The 14,218-nt window shown below is 44.2% G+C and overlaps 3 protein-coding genes across 4 annotated transcripts; 1 reads left to right on the top strand and 2 right to left on the bottom strand.

The window, feature by feature from the left end:
* Positions 1-631: 631 nt before the first annotated feature.
* On the top strand, positions 632-2,413 carry LOC120678014 (2-methylene-furan-3-one reductase-like). Its single transcript, XM_039959178.1, has 4 exons — positions 632-1,217; positions 1,326-1,663; positions 1,765-1,916; positions 2,018-2,413. The coding sequence occupies exons 1-4, from the start codon at positions 801-803 to the stop codon at positions 2,281-2,283; spliced, it is 1,173 nt and encodes a 390-aa protein (XP_039815112.1). The 5' UTR covers positions 632-800; the 3' UTR covers positions 2,284-2,413.
* On the bottom strand, positions 2,360-6,990 carry LOC120678012 (phosphoglucan phosphatase LSF1, chloroplastic-like). 2 transcript variants are annotated; one of them, XM_039959176.1, is made up of 10 exons: positions 6,539-6,990; positions 6,343-6,446; positions 4,753-5,206; positions 4,520-4,591; positions 4,280-4,401; positions 3,592-3,807; positions 3,354-3,462; positions 3,130-3,242; positions 2,867-3,014; positions 2,360-2,696 (listed from the first exon to the last, which is right to left on the bottom strand). In XM_039959176.1, the coding sequence occupies exons 1-10, from the start codon at positions 6,848-6,850 to the stop codon at positions 2,574-2,576; spliced, it is 1,773 nt and encodes a 590-aa protein (XP_039815110.1). In that variant the 5' UTR covers positions 6,851-6,990; the 3' UTR covers positions 2,360-2,573. The 2 variants fall into 2 exon arrangements, with proteins under 2 accessions (XP_039815110.1, XP_039815111.1); XM_039959177.1 differs by lacking the exon at positions 6,539-6,990 and having other exon boundaries at positions 6,324-6,444.
* Positions 6,991-12,114: 5,124 nt separating this feature from the next.
* Positions 12,115-13,214, bottom strand: LOC120677750 (two-component response regulator ORR12-like). Its single transcript, XM_039958932.1, has 5 exons — positions 13,121-13,214; positions 12,707-12,753; positions 12,512-12,589; positions 12,296-12,366; positions 12,115-12,196 (listed from the first exon to the last, which is right to left on the bottom strand). The coding sequence occupies exons 1-5, from the start codon at positions 13,212-13,214 to the stop codon at positions 12,115-12,117; spliced, it is 372 nt and encodes a 123-aa protein (XP_039814866.1).
* Between the last annotated feature and the right edge of the window lie 1,004 nt (positions 13,215-14,218).

Genomic DNA, 14,218 nt, shown 5'->3' with positions numbered 1-14,218 from the left:
TGATGTTCAGCAGTGTACTATTATTTGTTCGTCGGGTTTAATATTTTTTCTAAAGAGATATGCAGTTGTTCCAAGTAGTCCATACGTTCCGGCTTTATGAAAAGAGCTTAAAAAATAAAATTCTCCAAATATAGTCAACTGTGATCTTGTTTTGAAGATCTGAACGCAAGAAATACGATGCTGCAATCTGAATTTAATTTGAATATTCCCAATGAGATTTATGGATTTTTTGTTTCAAACATCTTTACATGTAGATGATATTATTGTTTATCTTATATGCATGAATGCACATATTTTCCCCCTCTTCTGCTCTCTATGTGCAAATAGTCAGATTTATTGAGCTGAAATATGGCTCACCACATGCATCTCGACACAGGCACAGCCCGTTAACGTGACCGTGCGTAAACAGCTCATGCTGTGCCGGACCAGGCCGGACGGCCCGTTTGGCCACGTAGATCTGTGCCGCTGTCTATGTCCTATTGTCCTTCCAAGTTCCAACCCGCCGGCAAGGTATCGAGCGGCCAACTGGAGGGAAGAGAACGGGCCTTCTCTCCGCGGCCATCCGAGATCCCCTCCCTGGATCATCGGATCGAGAAGACGACAACCCGCCGAACATTCTACACAAAACCAGTGCGGCAGTGCGCGCAACCAGCAGCCACAAGCTTCGCCTACCCGAGCGCTCCCCGCCACTCCCGACTGCCGCTAACGGATAGCAACACCCGGGCGAGCTGAGCAACAGCACGCCTGCAATCTTCTTCTTCGGATCCGAGAAGGAGCTGCCCAGGGGGAAAAAAAACAGAATGCAGGCGTTCCTCTCCTCGTCGATCCCCGCCACCTCGTACTCGAGGTCGTCCTTCCTGCCGCAGCCGCCTCAGGCTCCCGTGAAGCTCGCCCTCCCGTCGTCGGGACCCAGGGCCGCCGCCGTCGCGAGGAGAACGGAGGCGGGGCGCCCGGCGGCAGGCCGGTGCGTGGCGGCGTCCGCGTCCGCGTCCCCGGCCATGGCCGCCGCCGTGGCCGCGGCGGAGGTGCCCGCGGCCATGAAGGCCTGGGCGTACGGCGCGTACGGGGACGCCGGCGTGCTCAAGCTCGACGAGGCCGCGGCGGTGCCCGCCGTGGGCGAGGGCCAGGTGCTCGTCAAGGTCGCCGCCGCGGCGCTCAACCCCGTCGACGCCAAGCGCCGAGCCGGCAAGTTCCAGGCCACCGACTCGCCGCTCCCGGTCCGATCGGCTCTCCTCCACGGATGATTGGAAACTGAATTCACCGCCGCTTTCGCTCGCTCCAATTCTCAGGCATCCGCTGACCTTGCTGGTCCATGTCATGAGCAGACCGTGCCGGGGTACGACGTGGCCGGCGTCGTCGTGAAGGTGGGCGGCGGGGTGAAGGGCCTCAAGGAAGGCGACGAGGTGTACGGCATGATCAGCGAGAAGCCCCTGGACGGGCCCAAGCAGTCGGGCTCGCTGGCGGAGTACACCGCCGTCGAGGAGAGGCTGCTCGCGCCCAAGCCCAAGGGCCTCGACTTCGCTCAGGCCGCCGGCCTGCCGCTCGCCATCCTCACCGCCAACGAGGGCCTCGAGAGGGCGGGGCTCGCCGCCGGCAAGTCCGTCCTTGTCCTCGGCGGCGCCGGTGGCGTCGGGTCCCTTGCCATCCAGGTCAGACACCGACGGTCGCCGCTGCTGGCTGCAGCTGTGCTGTGGGTACTGAACGTCTGAACTGAACTTTCTGACACGATGCTGCTCTTGATGTGGAACGAAGCAGCTGGCGAAGCAAAGTGTACGGCGCATCGAAGGTGGCCGCCACGGCCAGCACCAAGAAGATCGAGCTGCTCAAGAGCCTGGGCGCCGACGTCGCCATTGACTACACCAAGGAGAACTTCGACGAGCTGCCTGACAAGTACGACGTCGTCTTCGATGCAGTAGGTAAGAATGCCCTCAGAAAAATACCTAACATGTACAGCCTGACAAAGTGAGATGTAGACCTCGGCTGAGCAATCTGCCCTGTATTTTTTTCAAGGTTTCAGGTCAGGGCGACAAGGCTGTGAAGGTGGTGAAGGAAGGCGGCAGCGTGGTGGTCCTCACCGGAGCCGTCACCCCGCCAGGGTTCCGGTTCGTGGTTACCTCCAACGGCTCCACCTTGGAGAAGCTCAACCCCTACCTCGAGTCCGGGAAGGTGAAGCCGCTCATCGACCCGACCGGGCCGTTCCCCTTCTCGCAGGTTGTGGAGGCTTTCTCCTACCTTGAGACCGGAAGAGCAACCGGCAAAGTAGTCATTTCTCCCGTCCCATGAGAGCTGTAGACTGCAGAGAGTTTGTTGTTTGTTCACTGGCCATTTGAGTGCCGACCTGAGATCCCCGAGTGTCAAATATTCTAAAGGGACGTTTATTTCAGTACAGTTCATAGAATTACAAAGCGGTGTACATTGTGCTCATTGCTGATCCACTTATCAACGTCCCAGTCTCTGCGTGATGAACAGGTAACTACAGTAAGGTCCCTTAGTTGTTACATGAGTTTCCTGTAGCCATAAAATTGCTAATTCTTGATTGGCTATCTGGCTCGCTGGCAAAGGGCTGAAAATGTTTATTGCTTCGGGGACAATCTGATTGGGCAGATTGCAAATGCCATGCGGCGCGCAGCAAATGCCAATGAAAATCGCTCGTCCTCAGTTAGCGCCCTTTCTATTACCTTGACAACGGTTGGGTCCTGCAATGAGATACCAACATCTTGACTACTGATTCCACAGGTTCTACACTACTAACTCAAAACAATGATGGAGCGAAATGAGAGAATGTGCCTAAATTGCAAATGCACAGGCAGGTGGCATAGCTGCCTATAATCTCATCAGAGCCATTGGAGCCAGAGGATTTACATACCCTTATATGTAGCTGGCTCGGAGCAGGACGAATACGTGCAATATCACCAACTCTGATCACGTTGTTGACATTCCCATGTTCATCTGTTTCTGTTGGCAATGCAGTCGAATGCCTCCACTGGCCCCCAACTATGAACTTGTAGTAGTACCTGAATGAGTATGGGGTTAGTTTCAGTTAACTCCATCACCATCAGCAGTACACATAATAACAAAAGAACCTTGCAGTTCAAAATTTCAAGAAAGAACAAATAAATGACAACTTACTTTCCATGTCGAAGTCGAACTTCAGCCTCATACCTCGACCCACCCTTGTGGCTGCACTTTAGTTTGTCTTTCCAGTTACTTGTAAAATCCCCGACCAATTCTACATCCTCACCCTGGAGTAATTGATTTGTCAAAACATATCATGAAGTATCAGAGTGAATTGAAGAAATGAATTTTCATGTCAAACACTCACTCAGTAACACTTCTGCACAGAAGGAACTTACCTCCCGACCACTATTCCAAACAAAACATACTGAATGTGTGGGACTACCATCGTGCCTTCCATTTTCAACTAAAGCAATAAGATCCCATGTTGCCCAAACAATTGCAGCTCTGCATGTCAAACAAATCCCTTAGTTCCAAACTGATAATCATAACAACTGCAGTAGCAATTACAGTAGGCTGCTCTTTGCATTAGCATCGAATCAGTTAACAAATATAACTTTTCTCAACAATAATTACCTGTCAGGTCTACAAGAGTGCAAACCAGTGATGAACTTATGAGCAATATGGAGAGGTGTATCTTGAACCCAGTGTAAGTATGATATCACACATGCTGGTGATCTATCATATCCAGTGGTACAAGTCACATATATACGGTAGTTCTTCCTTATAAGGCGCAACAGAAGACCAACACAGAAAGGAAGCTTCTTCCTAAGGTCCATGGAATCCACCTCTCTGAACAAAATCCGCCATTTATAGTTTAGGGACTATTAGATTGCAGAAAAGGGTTTTAGGGTTTCCGATCACATCTAAGGAGCAAGAAAGAATTTCACCAAAAGTCCATTGAGAACCTCCTTTTGTTCAAATAAGAATTAAGGTGAAGCTGGATGAGCTTGCAAGTTTCAAAGAAATAATGCACATAAAAATAACAGTGAACGACAAATACTACAGTGATGAAAATATCAACTAGACTATTGTGTATGTGTAGATAAACATTAATTCTAGCCTATGAGAAACTCTAACCTGTTTGGCCATCAAACCAGATTTGCTTCAACTAGACAGTAAGGGCAACATAAATGATTAACAGCAATCGTACAGAAAGCTACTGTGGTTATTCAAATAAAGCTACAGCTGGTTCAGTGTAACTGTTGCAATGACCAAGAATCAAACTTAAACCATCTTCAAAACAGAGGGAATTACAGCATACCGTATAGGATAGTTAACCATCAAGATGTTATTCTCGTGACAAGAATTGTTGATTGCCTCAGAATTGATTCCCCAATTGACGCGCTCACTTTCACTTTGGAAATTCAGAACAGCAGTAATACCCTGAAGCCTTTTGAAGTATCAGAAACTTAACTGGATAATAAACAAAAAGAATGTATAATTGCAACAAATCAAATCATCAATCCAACAAATTTGCTTATTGCATATGTCAGGAACCTACCACAGTTTCTGATAACATCTTCACATCTCTCTCTGTTTGTATGCATGATCCAACAAATATTTGTTCAGTAATCTGTCAAAGATACCATAAAAAACAAATGGCATCATTATCGATGCTTATTGATAAAGTAATCTTGATTCCTGAGCTGCTTAAAGCATATGGACGCACCCTTATAGAGGTACATATCATGTAAAGAAAAAAAATAAAGGGCGCACACAAGCAGTCATCCCTACCTTACTGAATTGCATCCCAAGTGAATGATTGTAGTATAGTTCACCTTTAGCACGGTCTAGTGCTTTAATGTACTCCTCCAAAGGAAAGCTACCATGCGCCCATTCAGCATTTGCATCATCTTCATCAGAATATAAACCAACAATCTCACTTATGCGATTTGAAAGGTTAGTGCTGCTCTGATTGAATCCACCTTTCTCACTAGAAAGAAAAGACCATCCTTGAGAACTTAGCAACCTTGGGGAGAATATAGCAAAACCAGATTTCCCGTCCCCCTTGGAAGACTCATTCAGCTTTGTGGACAAAAGAGCACTGTTCCAGGAAGCAACAGCAACCCGCCCTCTGTTAAATAGGATGTGGTAATCTTCATTTTGGTGTAACTGATGGATCGGAAAAGGAGCAAATGGTCTCTCAAGAACAAGGCTGCATGGTCCTGACTTATCCCTAAGCGCAATCCTGGATAGAAGTTAAGAGAACATATGAGCAAAGTGTAACCATATAGTATTTCCATCAAACATTTAAATCGTTTTCATGAATTTTTCTACACCAAGAATTTCCTGAGCTAAGCGCATTTCCGGACATTGTCACTATAGTTTAACAAAAGTGCTGAACTGCTGACGTCTTGACTTTGAGGAAGGTGCTTCTCCAATGGTAAATACTTCCTGAAGGAATTGATGAGGGCTTGGATTAAAATCACCAGCTGCTACAGTACTAAATGTTTATTCGCTTCAGTATTTGGGAAAGCACAGAGCTGAACCTTGTTTCTCAGTGCATTGCAGTACTGCTGGGTGCCATGAAATTTTTCTGTAAATGATTTAACATTTAACCTGAGCCATTCAAACAGAGTCTTAAATTGTTAGTTCCAAGTACATCTATTATCTTATTATTTGGCCAACAAACGGAGCCTCCACGTTCGCTCTCAAGGTCTAGAAATTCCCACGTTAATTGGAGGAAAATAGAAAAATAAAAATTACCCACCACTGCCATTATGATAAAAATTAGCCTAAAATACCCCTATGCCTAATTAAAAATCACCCACCAATGCCATTATGAAAAATAAATATAAAATATCATTTAGCTATGTATCAGTTACAAACATATATTGTTAATAAAAACTAAAGCTAACAACAATCAACCAAAATAAAATGAAAATAAGAATAATTATATGCATTATTATTAAAGCTGAACAAATCGAATTGTTATTACATGTAGATCATCTTTGAATTGTTTTAACCAACAATGAAACATAATTTTCAATAATGAATAGGGTGATGTATGATAAAAAATAGTATAATTTTAAGCAAGGATACAATGACTAGCAGCACAAATGCGCGGGTTATACGCCTAGTTTTAATGCACCTTTGGAACATAGGAATTTCTCTACGGCATTAGCAAAACCTTAGAGCATAATAGTTCCAAGTTGAAACAGCAGAGGCAACAAACTAACACAAGCAGCAAAAGCACATCCGATCAGAAACAAACTTATACTATAACACACTGACGGAAGGCGATACGGCGGGATGACTCCCTAAATTTCAAATCGAGGCTTGTGTATGGACGAATGAAACGTAACGACATTACTGGTGCCGTACTCCGTGTCACCAAGGTCTTTGATGGTGACGAGGCCCTGTTCGCCGGCGCCCGCCTTCTTGAGCGTGTCGCCGACCATGATGATCCGCGACTTCTCCGCGTTCCCCTGCGACACATGCAGCAGCCGCACGTCAGTCGGTCGGGTCAGCCACTCGCCCGCCGAAGGCTCTCTCCGCGCCCACCCGCGCCCGCGCTTACCCCTTTCCTGAGCGAGTGGACGAAGACGCGGCCGTCGACGCCGAGCGCCAAGCGGACGCCGAGGGGGCGGTCGACGGCGACCATGTACTCGTTGAGCCGCATCTTCCCCGCGGGCCCGCCCGCGCCCGGGTCCGCCCCTTCCGCCGCCGCCGCGACGCTGAGCCTCCTCCACCTCCGCCCCCTCCTGCAGGAGACGGAGGAGGAGTACGGGCGGGCCCTGGGTGGCGCCCGCGGGCCCCCCAATCCGGCGCCGCCGGCGGTGGCCGTAATGGTGAGGGCCGGTGGGGTGAGGAGGTGCAGGTGGGGCGCCATGGGCGCGGCGCGGGATGGGGATCGGGTCCGCGGCGGCGGTGAGAGCGGTGCACGGCGGTCGGCGGCACGGGGGAATGGCGGGCACGGGATCAGAGGCGGAGTGGAGTGGGGATGGGAAGTGTGTGGAACGGAACTGGAAGCGGAGGCGTTTGGGAGTTTGCGCGGGCGGGCGGGCAGGGGGCGTGGGACCCTCGCCGCGGCGCAGTTGGGTTTTGATATTTTCCCACACCGCTCAGCCCGTTCGGATGAGCTGATAACCTCTGGCTGGGCTGGACTCGCAGCTCCAGTCGGTCGGCAGCCGAACAGCTGAACGCGGCAGGCAGCCGAATAGCCTAGCTTGTTTAGGGCATCTCCAATCCATAAATAGTTGCCGTCTGTAAGGCTGAACTCAGCAGCGTGTGTTGGATGCGTCCAGAACTTGACGTGGCACGCGGGCGGGCGTACGCGGCGGGGCATGCGGCCGACGTGGCGGGCGGGCACGCGGGCGGGACACGCTGCTGAGTTCAGCCAAGTTTTGGGATTCTGTGATACAGACAGCTACTGTCTATTAAGTTGTTTAATATTTTGCATAGAGCCTATGGATTAATCGTGAATAGCATTCCTACGTACCATTGTATAGCTACGTACCATCATTTCCATAATCTATATGGTTAAAAATTATGAAAAATAAAAAAAATGCACAACCTTATCTCTTCTCAGTTCCTCTCCGCCTCCAGTAACCAATCTCCGTACCACGCTCTCCTTGCTCTCTGTCTCCCTCTATTCATTCTCCAACCGCACTTCTCTTTCCTCTATCCATCTCAGCATCTCACGGACTCACGCTGCAGACGAGAGACGACGGCTGGCAGGCGAGCGACGGCCGCTGCAGGTCGACGCAGCGCAGGCGGGTGGCGCCCAGCTCAACGGCGCCGATGAGCAGTGGACAGTGGTGTGGCGAGGCGGGCGGCGGTCGGCTCGCCGCGACGCCGGCGAGCAGCTGCTCGCGGGTCAGGCTGTTAATGGTCTGGGCTGAGCCCAATTTTGATGGTTTGGTTTTGCTATTTAGGCATGTTTATGTTTAGTTCCCACCCCGTAAACGCAAAAAGCTGTAAATACAAAATTTTGCGAAGGAATCTTACTAATTTGAAGTACTAAATGAAGTCTATTTACAAAATTTTTTACATGGATGGGCTGTAAATCACGAGACGAATCTAATTAACCTACTTAATCCATGATTTGCAACAGTGATGCTACAGTAACCATCCGCTAATTATTGCTTAATCATGGATTAATTAGCATCATTAGATTCGTCTCGCGATTTACAACCCATCTGTGCAAAAAAATTTGTAAATAGACTTCATTTAGTATTTCAAATTGGCAAAATTTCTTCACAAAATTTTTTTGTGTTTACATGGAACTAAACAGAGCCTTAGTCTTATTTGGTTTGGTGGCAAATGGGCTAAGATATTTACTAGTCTGATTTGGTTTGGTTTAGCTAGTATAATGAATTGGTTCAATTCGGTTTGTCGTCACAAGCTAGCAAGGCTTGCGCGTGCCTAGCATGCATCGGCCAGCCGCAGGTCAGGACTCAGGACCTCGAGGTGACCCGCAGAGACCGTGGCTGCCGCTCCCTCACGCTCATGAAGCAAACCATGGTCATAAGCAGTTCGACTGGTTTGAAAATGCAATCCAGTTTGGTTCTGGTTTGGTTTTTGCAGTCATTGGATTGGTGTGGTTTAATTGATAAGCATACTACTAAGAGCATCTCTAGCAATTTGCTATATTTTACTTGGCATATTTTGTGTTTTGCCAACTTCTAAAAAGATATACCAAGTAAAAAAGAGTTTATCTCCAACAGTTTGGCATAATTCACTTACCAAACCCAGATCTAACTTACATCATGAACTCTGAGAGAGAAACAAAATTATATTTATGCCCTTCCACTATTTGAAAATTTAAATCAGGAACCCTTCTCTGTTATTTATTTATTTCTTTTTTCACCTTTCCACATGAATAGAAACCACGATGTCAACCGCGTGCCGCGCGCATATATTTGCGCGCTGAAGGCTGGTTTTTTCCAAGTTGCCAAAAATTGCCAAGTCTTTTGTCAAATTGTTGGAGGAGTATTTTTAACATTTTTGCTAAAAATCAAAAATGACAACTCAATTTGTCAAACTACTGAAGATGCTCTAATTGATTTGGTGCGGTGTTGGTTTAGATTTTACACCATTAGCAGCGTGACTCGCGGGGCTGTGGCCGCGAGGCGTGCGCCGGCGCTTGCTGACTCGCGGGCCCGCTCCACGCGAGCTTCACGTGACGTGGCGCTCCAGCGAGAGCTGCTGCTTTTCTTTTCTTTTTTGGCAAAGCTTTGTTTTGCTCTCTATTACAACAATTTTTTTGCGTGCCGTGATTGTGGGGTAGCACTAAGCACAAAAGAAGGAATATGCAAATAAACATATTTAAGGCTTCTCCGGTGGCCGAACCATGGGCTGACGTGGCTGCCTAATGAATCGCAACGACTGCAGGTAGTGAATTATGAAGGAGAGAGATGAACCGATTCATCTTTGAGAGTCAACTCCTGGTGGAATAAAGAAACAAGGGGTCTCATCGACTATTGTTGTTGTGAGGAGCGACACTGAGTGGGTCCTATAGTAGATCCTATTGCTGATTATTTAATCAATGAGACAACCGGAGAGAGAAAAGAATGGCTTGCGTGGAATGCATGAGTCGAATCATACCAAAAAGCCACTGGATAAGCCCTTACAGAATCTTTCCCTTGTCCACGTCATGTGCCATGTGGATGACAGCTGACATGATGGGTACATAATAGATGCCTAACAACAAAGGCTAGAAGAGAGTATTAGAATGCTTGTGACAAGGAGCTCGTGGACAGAATAGCCAGTTTGGCGTGTGCCAAAGTAAGAACATCCTTGGTGGCATGGTCTCGGGCACGACATTTGTAAGGAAAATATCTTTTAAAGCTATTGTTTGTGATTTTAATGATTGAATAACAACATAACCGAGGGAATTAATGTTTTGTCAAGAGATACGTTAGGCTTCAAGTATGAAATGGAAATCATTAAAATGATCAAATATGAAATATTCAAGAAGAAATGAAGCAAAACAAGCACAGAGCATCACCGACGTTTTGGACCGAATCAATTGGTGATGGGCTGAGACAGCTGGAGAAGGAATGACCGATTCATTAAGTCATATCCATCAAGGGTTCCACTGAATCAATTGGTGCCCTGGGAAGCTGAAGAATGTCTCTGGAACAACCGATTCATTCGATCATGAACATGAAGGCAACACTGAATCAATTGGTGTCTCGGAAGGAAGATGAAGAACAGATTGACAGATCCATTCGGTCAAAGTCCATGAAAGCAGGACCGAGTCAGTCGGTGATGCTCGTGGACCTGGGAGTCAGCCACCCAATGGCTCCATTGTACAATATGACTGATTCATTCGGATAGTGCAAAATGGAGGGGCCGATTTAGTCGGTAAAGGTAGAATTTCTGCCCGTTGGAGCAATTGCTAGTTTCTTGGTTGGGGCTATAAATATCCCTCCACCCAGCTATATCAAGTGTGCTAGAGCTTACGGAAGTTGTAGACCTGTGTTTCACGCACATTCCAGTGCTCTGGCCACCAAAATGCTCAAGAAAAGATTAAGACAACTAGTAAAAGTTTAGGGCTTGATTAGTGCTAATTTAAGCCTCTTAGCGTATTACTTTAGGTGTTAGCCTAGAGTTAGGTGAGGTTTGCATACCTCATTGCTATCGGTGCTTGGGCGCACCAAGAGTTGTAAATCCGAGGCTTGTAAGTCTTATGAGATCTTGTAACCGAGTTTGTGGAGTGGCCGCCAGTGCATGTGAGAGGAAGGAGAGGCCCTCGGTGATTTGCCGAAGCTCTACCTAGTGAAGACGGTGGGAAGCATCCGGGAGAGGCAAGGTGGAGACCCACTTGCGCGTTGGGAATCCCTATGTAACTTATGATATAAACTAATTTTATAAATTGCTCCATCACGCTAAAAGAATATTAAGTATTTTTCTACAAATTTTACAATGTAGTGTCCCTTAAAATTTGAATAATCTTCAAAAACAACATATTTTATTGATTTCTAATTTTTACCATTTTAATTTATTCATGTGTGTCTTTAGGCCAAATGTGTTTGTGCCCATTATGTTTATCAATAAAAAGAACTTTCATGAATTTAGAAAGTGATTCGAAGGTCACCTTGGTCGAGAAAAGAGGGACGAAATCCATAAGTGAGTTAGAGTTAAGTAACAAAATGCATGAAAGTGTCAAATAAGGAATAAAAGTTCAATCCTGTCAAATAGTATTAGATTGCTATTATCATTATAGTAGTAGTAGTAATTAATGTTGATTACTTTGGCTACTCATGACAATTTGCATAACTATGTTATTTCCTTGTGCTTTCGGTAAAAAAAGAAAGCATCAAATGGTACCCAAAAGACAAGTTGATTACTTTGGCTACTCATGACAATTTGCATAACTATGTTATTTCCATGTGCTTTCGGTAAAAAAGAAAGCATCAAATGGTACCTAAAAGACAAGTTTCAGCTTGCCAACTTAAAGGACTCCCAATAGCCATACATGTGGAGCAATGGGGCATGGTCCAGGGTATAGATGGGCTTTGGTATTGTTAGACTTGTAAGTCTATTTGAGCCAATGATGGCTTAAATATTACCCCATAGTCAAGAAAATAGGATTTACAAATATCACACATCGTTTCATTCAATTATTGTCAATTTAAGAAAATGGAAGCTACTAATGTATTAATCTTAGCTCAAAGCTAAATTAACAGATGTGTCATAGAAGGCCCATCTAGAAGTCATGGAATATATTTTAGAAGACTTTCTAGACCAAATTTGGAGAAGATTTAAGCAACAGATGTGGAAATTTGTGCAAGGCCTAGGGGCAAAAGGAGGAGCAAAATCTGTTTTGTCCTCCCTTTTTTGCTATGGCATTGGAAAACTGATCAGGAACAATCATATCCACCATGCCCAACTCCGACAAGTTTGTGATACAATGTCTCCATCATGAACTTAGGTTTATACCAAACTAGATATTATATGAATTTAAGACACATAGTATTCATAAAACCACATCACCATCTGCTAGAAGTTGAATCGGATAGCACAAAACTAATGACATAAAGATGACCGCACATGGTCAAATGTAAATAACGATGACTACAAAACTGGAAACATAGGACCATATATAGGAGTTCTTGTAGTCCTTTATTTGTTACTCTCATCATCTCATCAAATGTAACTCAGAACACGGGGCACGTCAACAATATTGAGAGGCTTAATGATATACTCCTTCGCCCCTGCATCCAAGCACCTGCATACAAAAGGTGCACACAACATAAAGTGAATACATATATATATATAACAATTATCTATCTGATGCAATATCTTAATAGTTCTAATCTTCACTCACTTTTTCATCCTTTCAGGGATGTTGTCAGAGGACATGATCACCACAGGAATGTGCTTCAGTGTAGGTGATTTCTTGAGTGAATTAAAAAAATTTTGTTAATAAATAATAAGGTTTTCCAATATTCAGAGATGCTTGGTAAAAAGTTCAACATAACATAGGTCAATGAAACTATATGTGGCACATGAAAACTAAAATTTATTTATGAAATGACTCTACCTTAACCTCTATTAGAAGATCATACCCAGTCATATCAGGCATACAATAATCAGTCAGAATCAACTTCACATCATATTCCTACATAGAATGATTACGTAGAACATGTCAAAAAGTTCATAACCAAATAAACTAACTTAAGCAAGTGCATATGTGTAAATATCATTTGCATAAACTATAGAAAAACTATTGATATACCATATTTAGAAACTCCAAGGCTTGCTTTGGACCCTCCTTAACAGTCACTGCAAAATAATAATATTTCTAGCGACAATAAGAATTATTGAACATCAAAACACTTGTTTTCTGAACATAAATAAGACTAGAGACACTGAAATATCTTGAATTTATGCCTATTATAAATTTTAAAATTTCCTATGTATACTATATTTAAAGTCAGATCATGTTACAATAAGGAAAATCTCAACCACAACATCACATAAGGACATCAATTCTAGTATAGAATCCCAAATCCCTACTATGTACTACTATTTTATCCATTTTCAAAGAGTGTAAAAATAATAAATAATAAATAATAAAACTTGATAAGCAATATAACAAAAAGACTTGTTGTAGAATGGAGTAGAAAGATTCATAATAGCCATATTGCACCTCGAATGTTACAAGCCTTTAGGACCCGGGATGCCACAAGGCGATCAACTAATGAATCATCAACAACAAGAACATGAGGGGCATCGGTGGCCATGGTACTCTCCACACAACTTCTGGTTCCTTCTTTCGAGGGAAGAGCTTGCAAACCTTTGATATAAGATTGTTTATACTGCAATGTTGTGCGATGGAGTGAACTGAGAATGGGCCTCTTTATATAGTCGTTCGCGGGTGTACTAGCTATATCTCTAAGATAGAGAAATAGTTACTTGCAGCTTTACCATCTATATCCTTAAGATATATAATCAGAGCTTGAGGATATATTGGTGATATCTTTTAAGATAGAGATGAGTTTGTAGATATGATGATGATATGATTAAGATATAGAATCAATTTGCAGGTAAACTTATATCCTCAAGATAGAGAAAAACAGTAAATAGTATTTAAGAATTTAATGATCAATATATATCTTTCTACACGACAAGTTAGCATATCCTTAAGATATACAATGTATTTCCAATGGACTCTAGCCATATTTTGCCAGCGCATAGAAATCTTTCATTTGTATGTTGTTACTGTGTCAAGCAGTAGTAATTCGGTTCATCTTAAGGTAGGCATGGTAAGTAAATCTTGGACCTAGAATTTGAAGGGTCGAAATGGTCTTATGATCCCCTTGACGAAGTTGAGGCCCCATGATTTGAGCCTAGCTAGATCCCCATTTTGATAATGTTAAAACTTGAATTTGTCATGAAAAATAAGGAATGCATCAAGCTAACAAAACTGTTACATGGTCGTATTGTGAAGTTGTGCTAAATCATTGGCAACTATGGTAATAGTTATTTTACATTTTATAAGCATGGCCACATAATTATAAAAATGCTAGTTCACGCACAAATGAGAATCCTAAGAACCATCATTCATAGCGCATCATGTAAGGCTTGGAGTTATATCTAGTGAAAACATACTACGTATGAAAACAGCGTGAAAATCAACTGTATTAGTTATTTTCAAACTGTGAATGAATTACAAAAGATGATTGGTGCCATAAAAAAAATTCAAAAGTGGCATGGACTTAATTGAACTAGGACATTTGGCGCGCAT

Source organism: Panicum virgatum, chromosome 6N, assembly GCF_016808335.1.
Source record: "Panicum virgatum strain AP13 chromosome 6N, P.virgatum_v5, whole genome shotgun sequence".
In the NCBI taxonomy this organism is placed as follows: domain Eukaryota; kingdom Viridiplantae; phylum Streptophyta; class Magnoliopsida; order Poales; family Poaceae; genus Panicum; species Panicum virgatum.
This window is presented reverse-complemented; position numbering and strand designations above follow the sequence as displayed.

Excerpts from the sequence above, each read along its gene's own strand:
- LOC120678014 (XM_039959178.1), top strand. The coding sequence starts at position 801 with ATGCAGGCGTTCCTCTCCTCGTCGATCCCCGCCACCTCGTACTCGAGG. Across the intron at positions 1,218-1,325 it reads CCACCGACTCGCCGCTCCCG|ACCGTGCCGGGGTACGACGT; the intron begins GTCCGATCGGCT and ends TGTCATGAGCAG. Across the intron at positions 1,917-2,017 it reads CGTCGTCTTCGATGCAGTAG|GTCAGGGCGACAAGGCTGTG; the intron begins GTAAGAATGCCC and ends TCAAGGTTTCAG.
- LOC120678012 (XM_039959176.1), bottom strand. The coding sequence starts at position 6,850 with ATGGCGCCCCACCTGCACCTCCTCACCCCACCGGCCCTCACCATTACG. Across the intron at positions 4,402-4,519 it reads AGATGTTATCAGAAACTGTG|GGTATTACTGCTGTTCTGAA; the intron begins GTAGGTTCCTGA and ends AAAAGGCTTCAG. Across the intron at positions 3,015-3,129 it reads GTTCGACTTCGACATGGAAA|GTACTACTACAAGTTCATAG; the intron begins GTAAGTTGTCAT and ends ATACTCATTCAG.
- LOC120677750 (XM_039958932.1), bottom strand. The coding sequence starts at position 13,214 with ATGGCCACCGATGCCCCTCATGTTCTTGTTGTTGATGATTCATTAGTT. Across the intron at positions 12,754-13,120 it reads AAAGGCTTGTAACATTCGAG|TGACTGTTAAGGAGGGTCCA; the intron begins GTGCAATATGGC and ends ATTATTTTGCAG. Across the intron at positions 12,197-12,295 it reads ATCCCTGAAAGGATGAAAAA|GTGCTTGGATGCAGGGGCGA; the intron begins GTGAGTGAAGAT and ends TTTTGTATGCAG.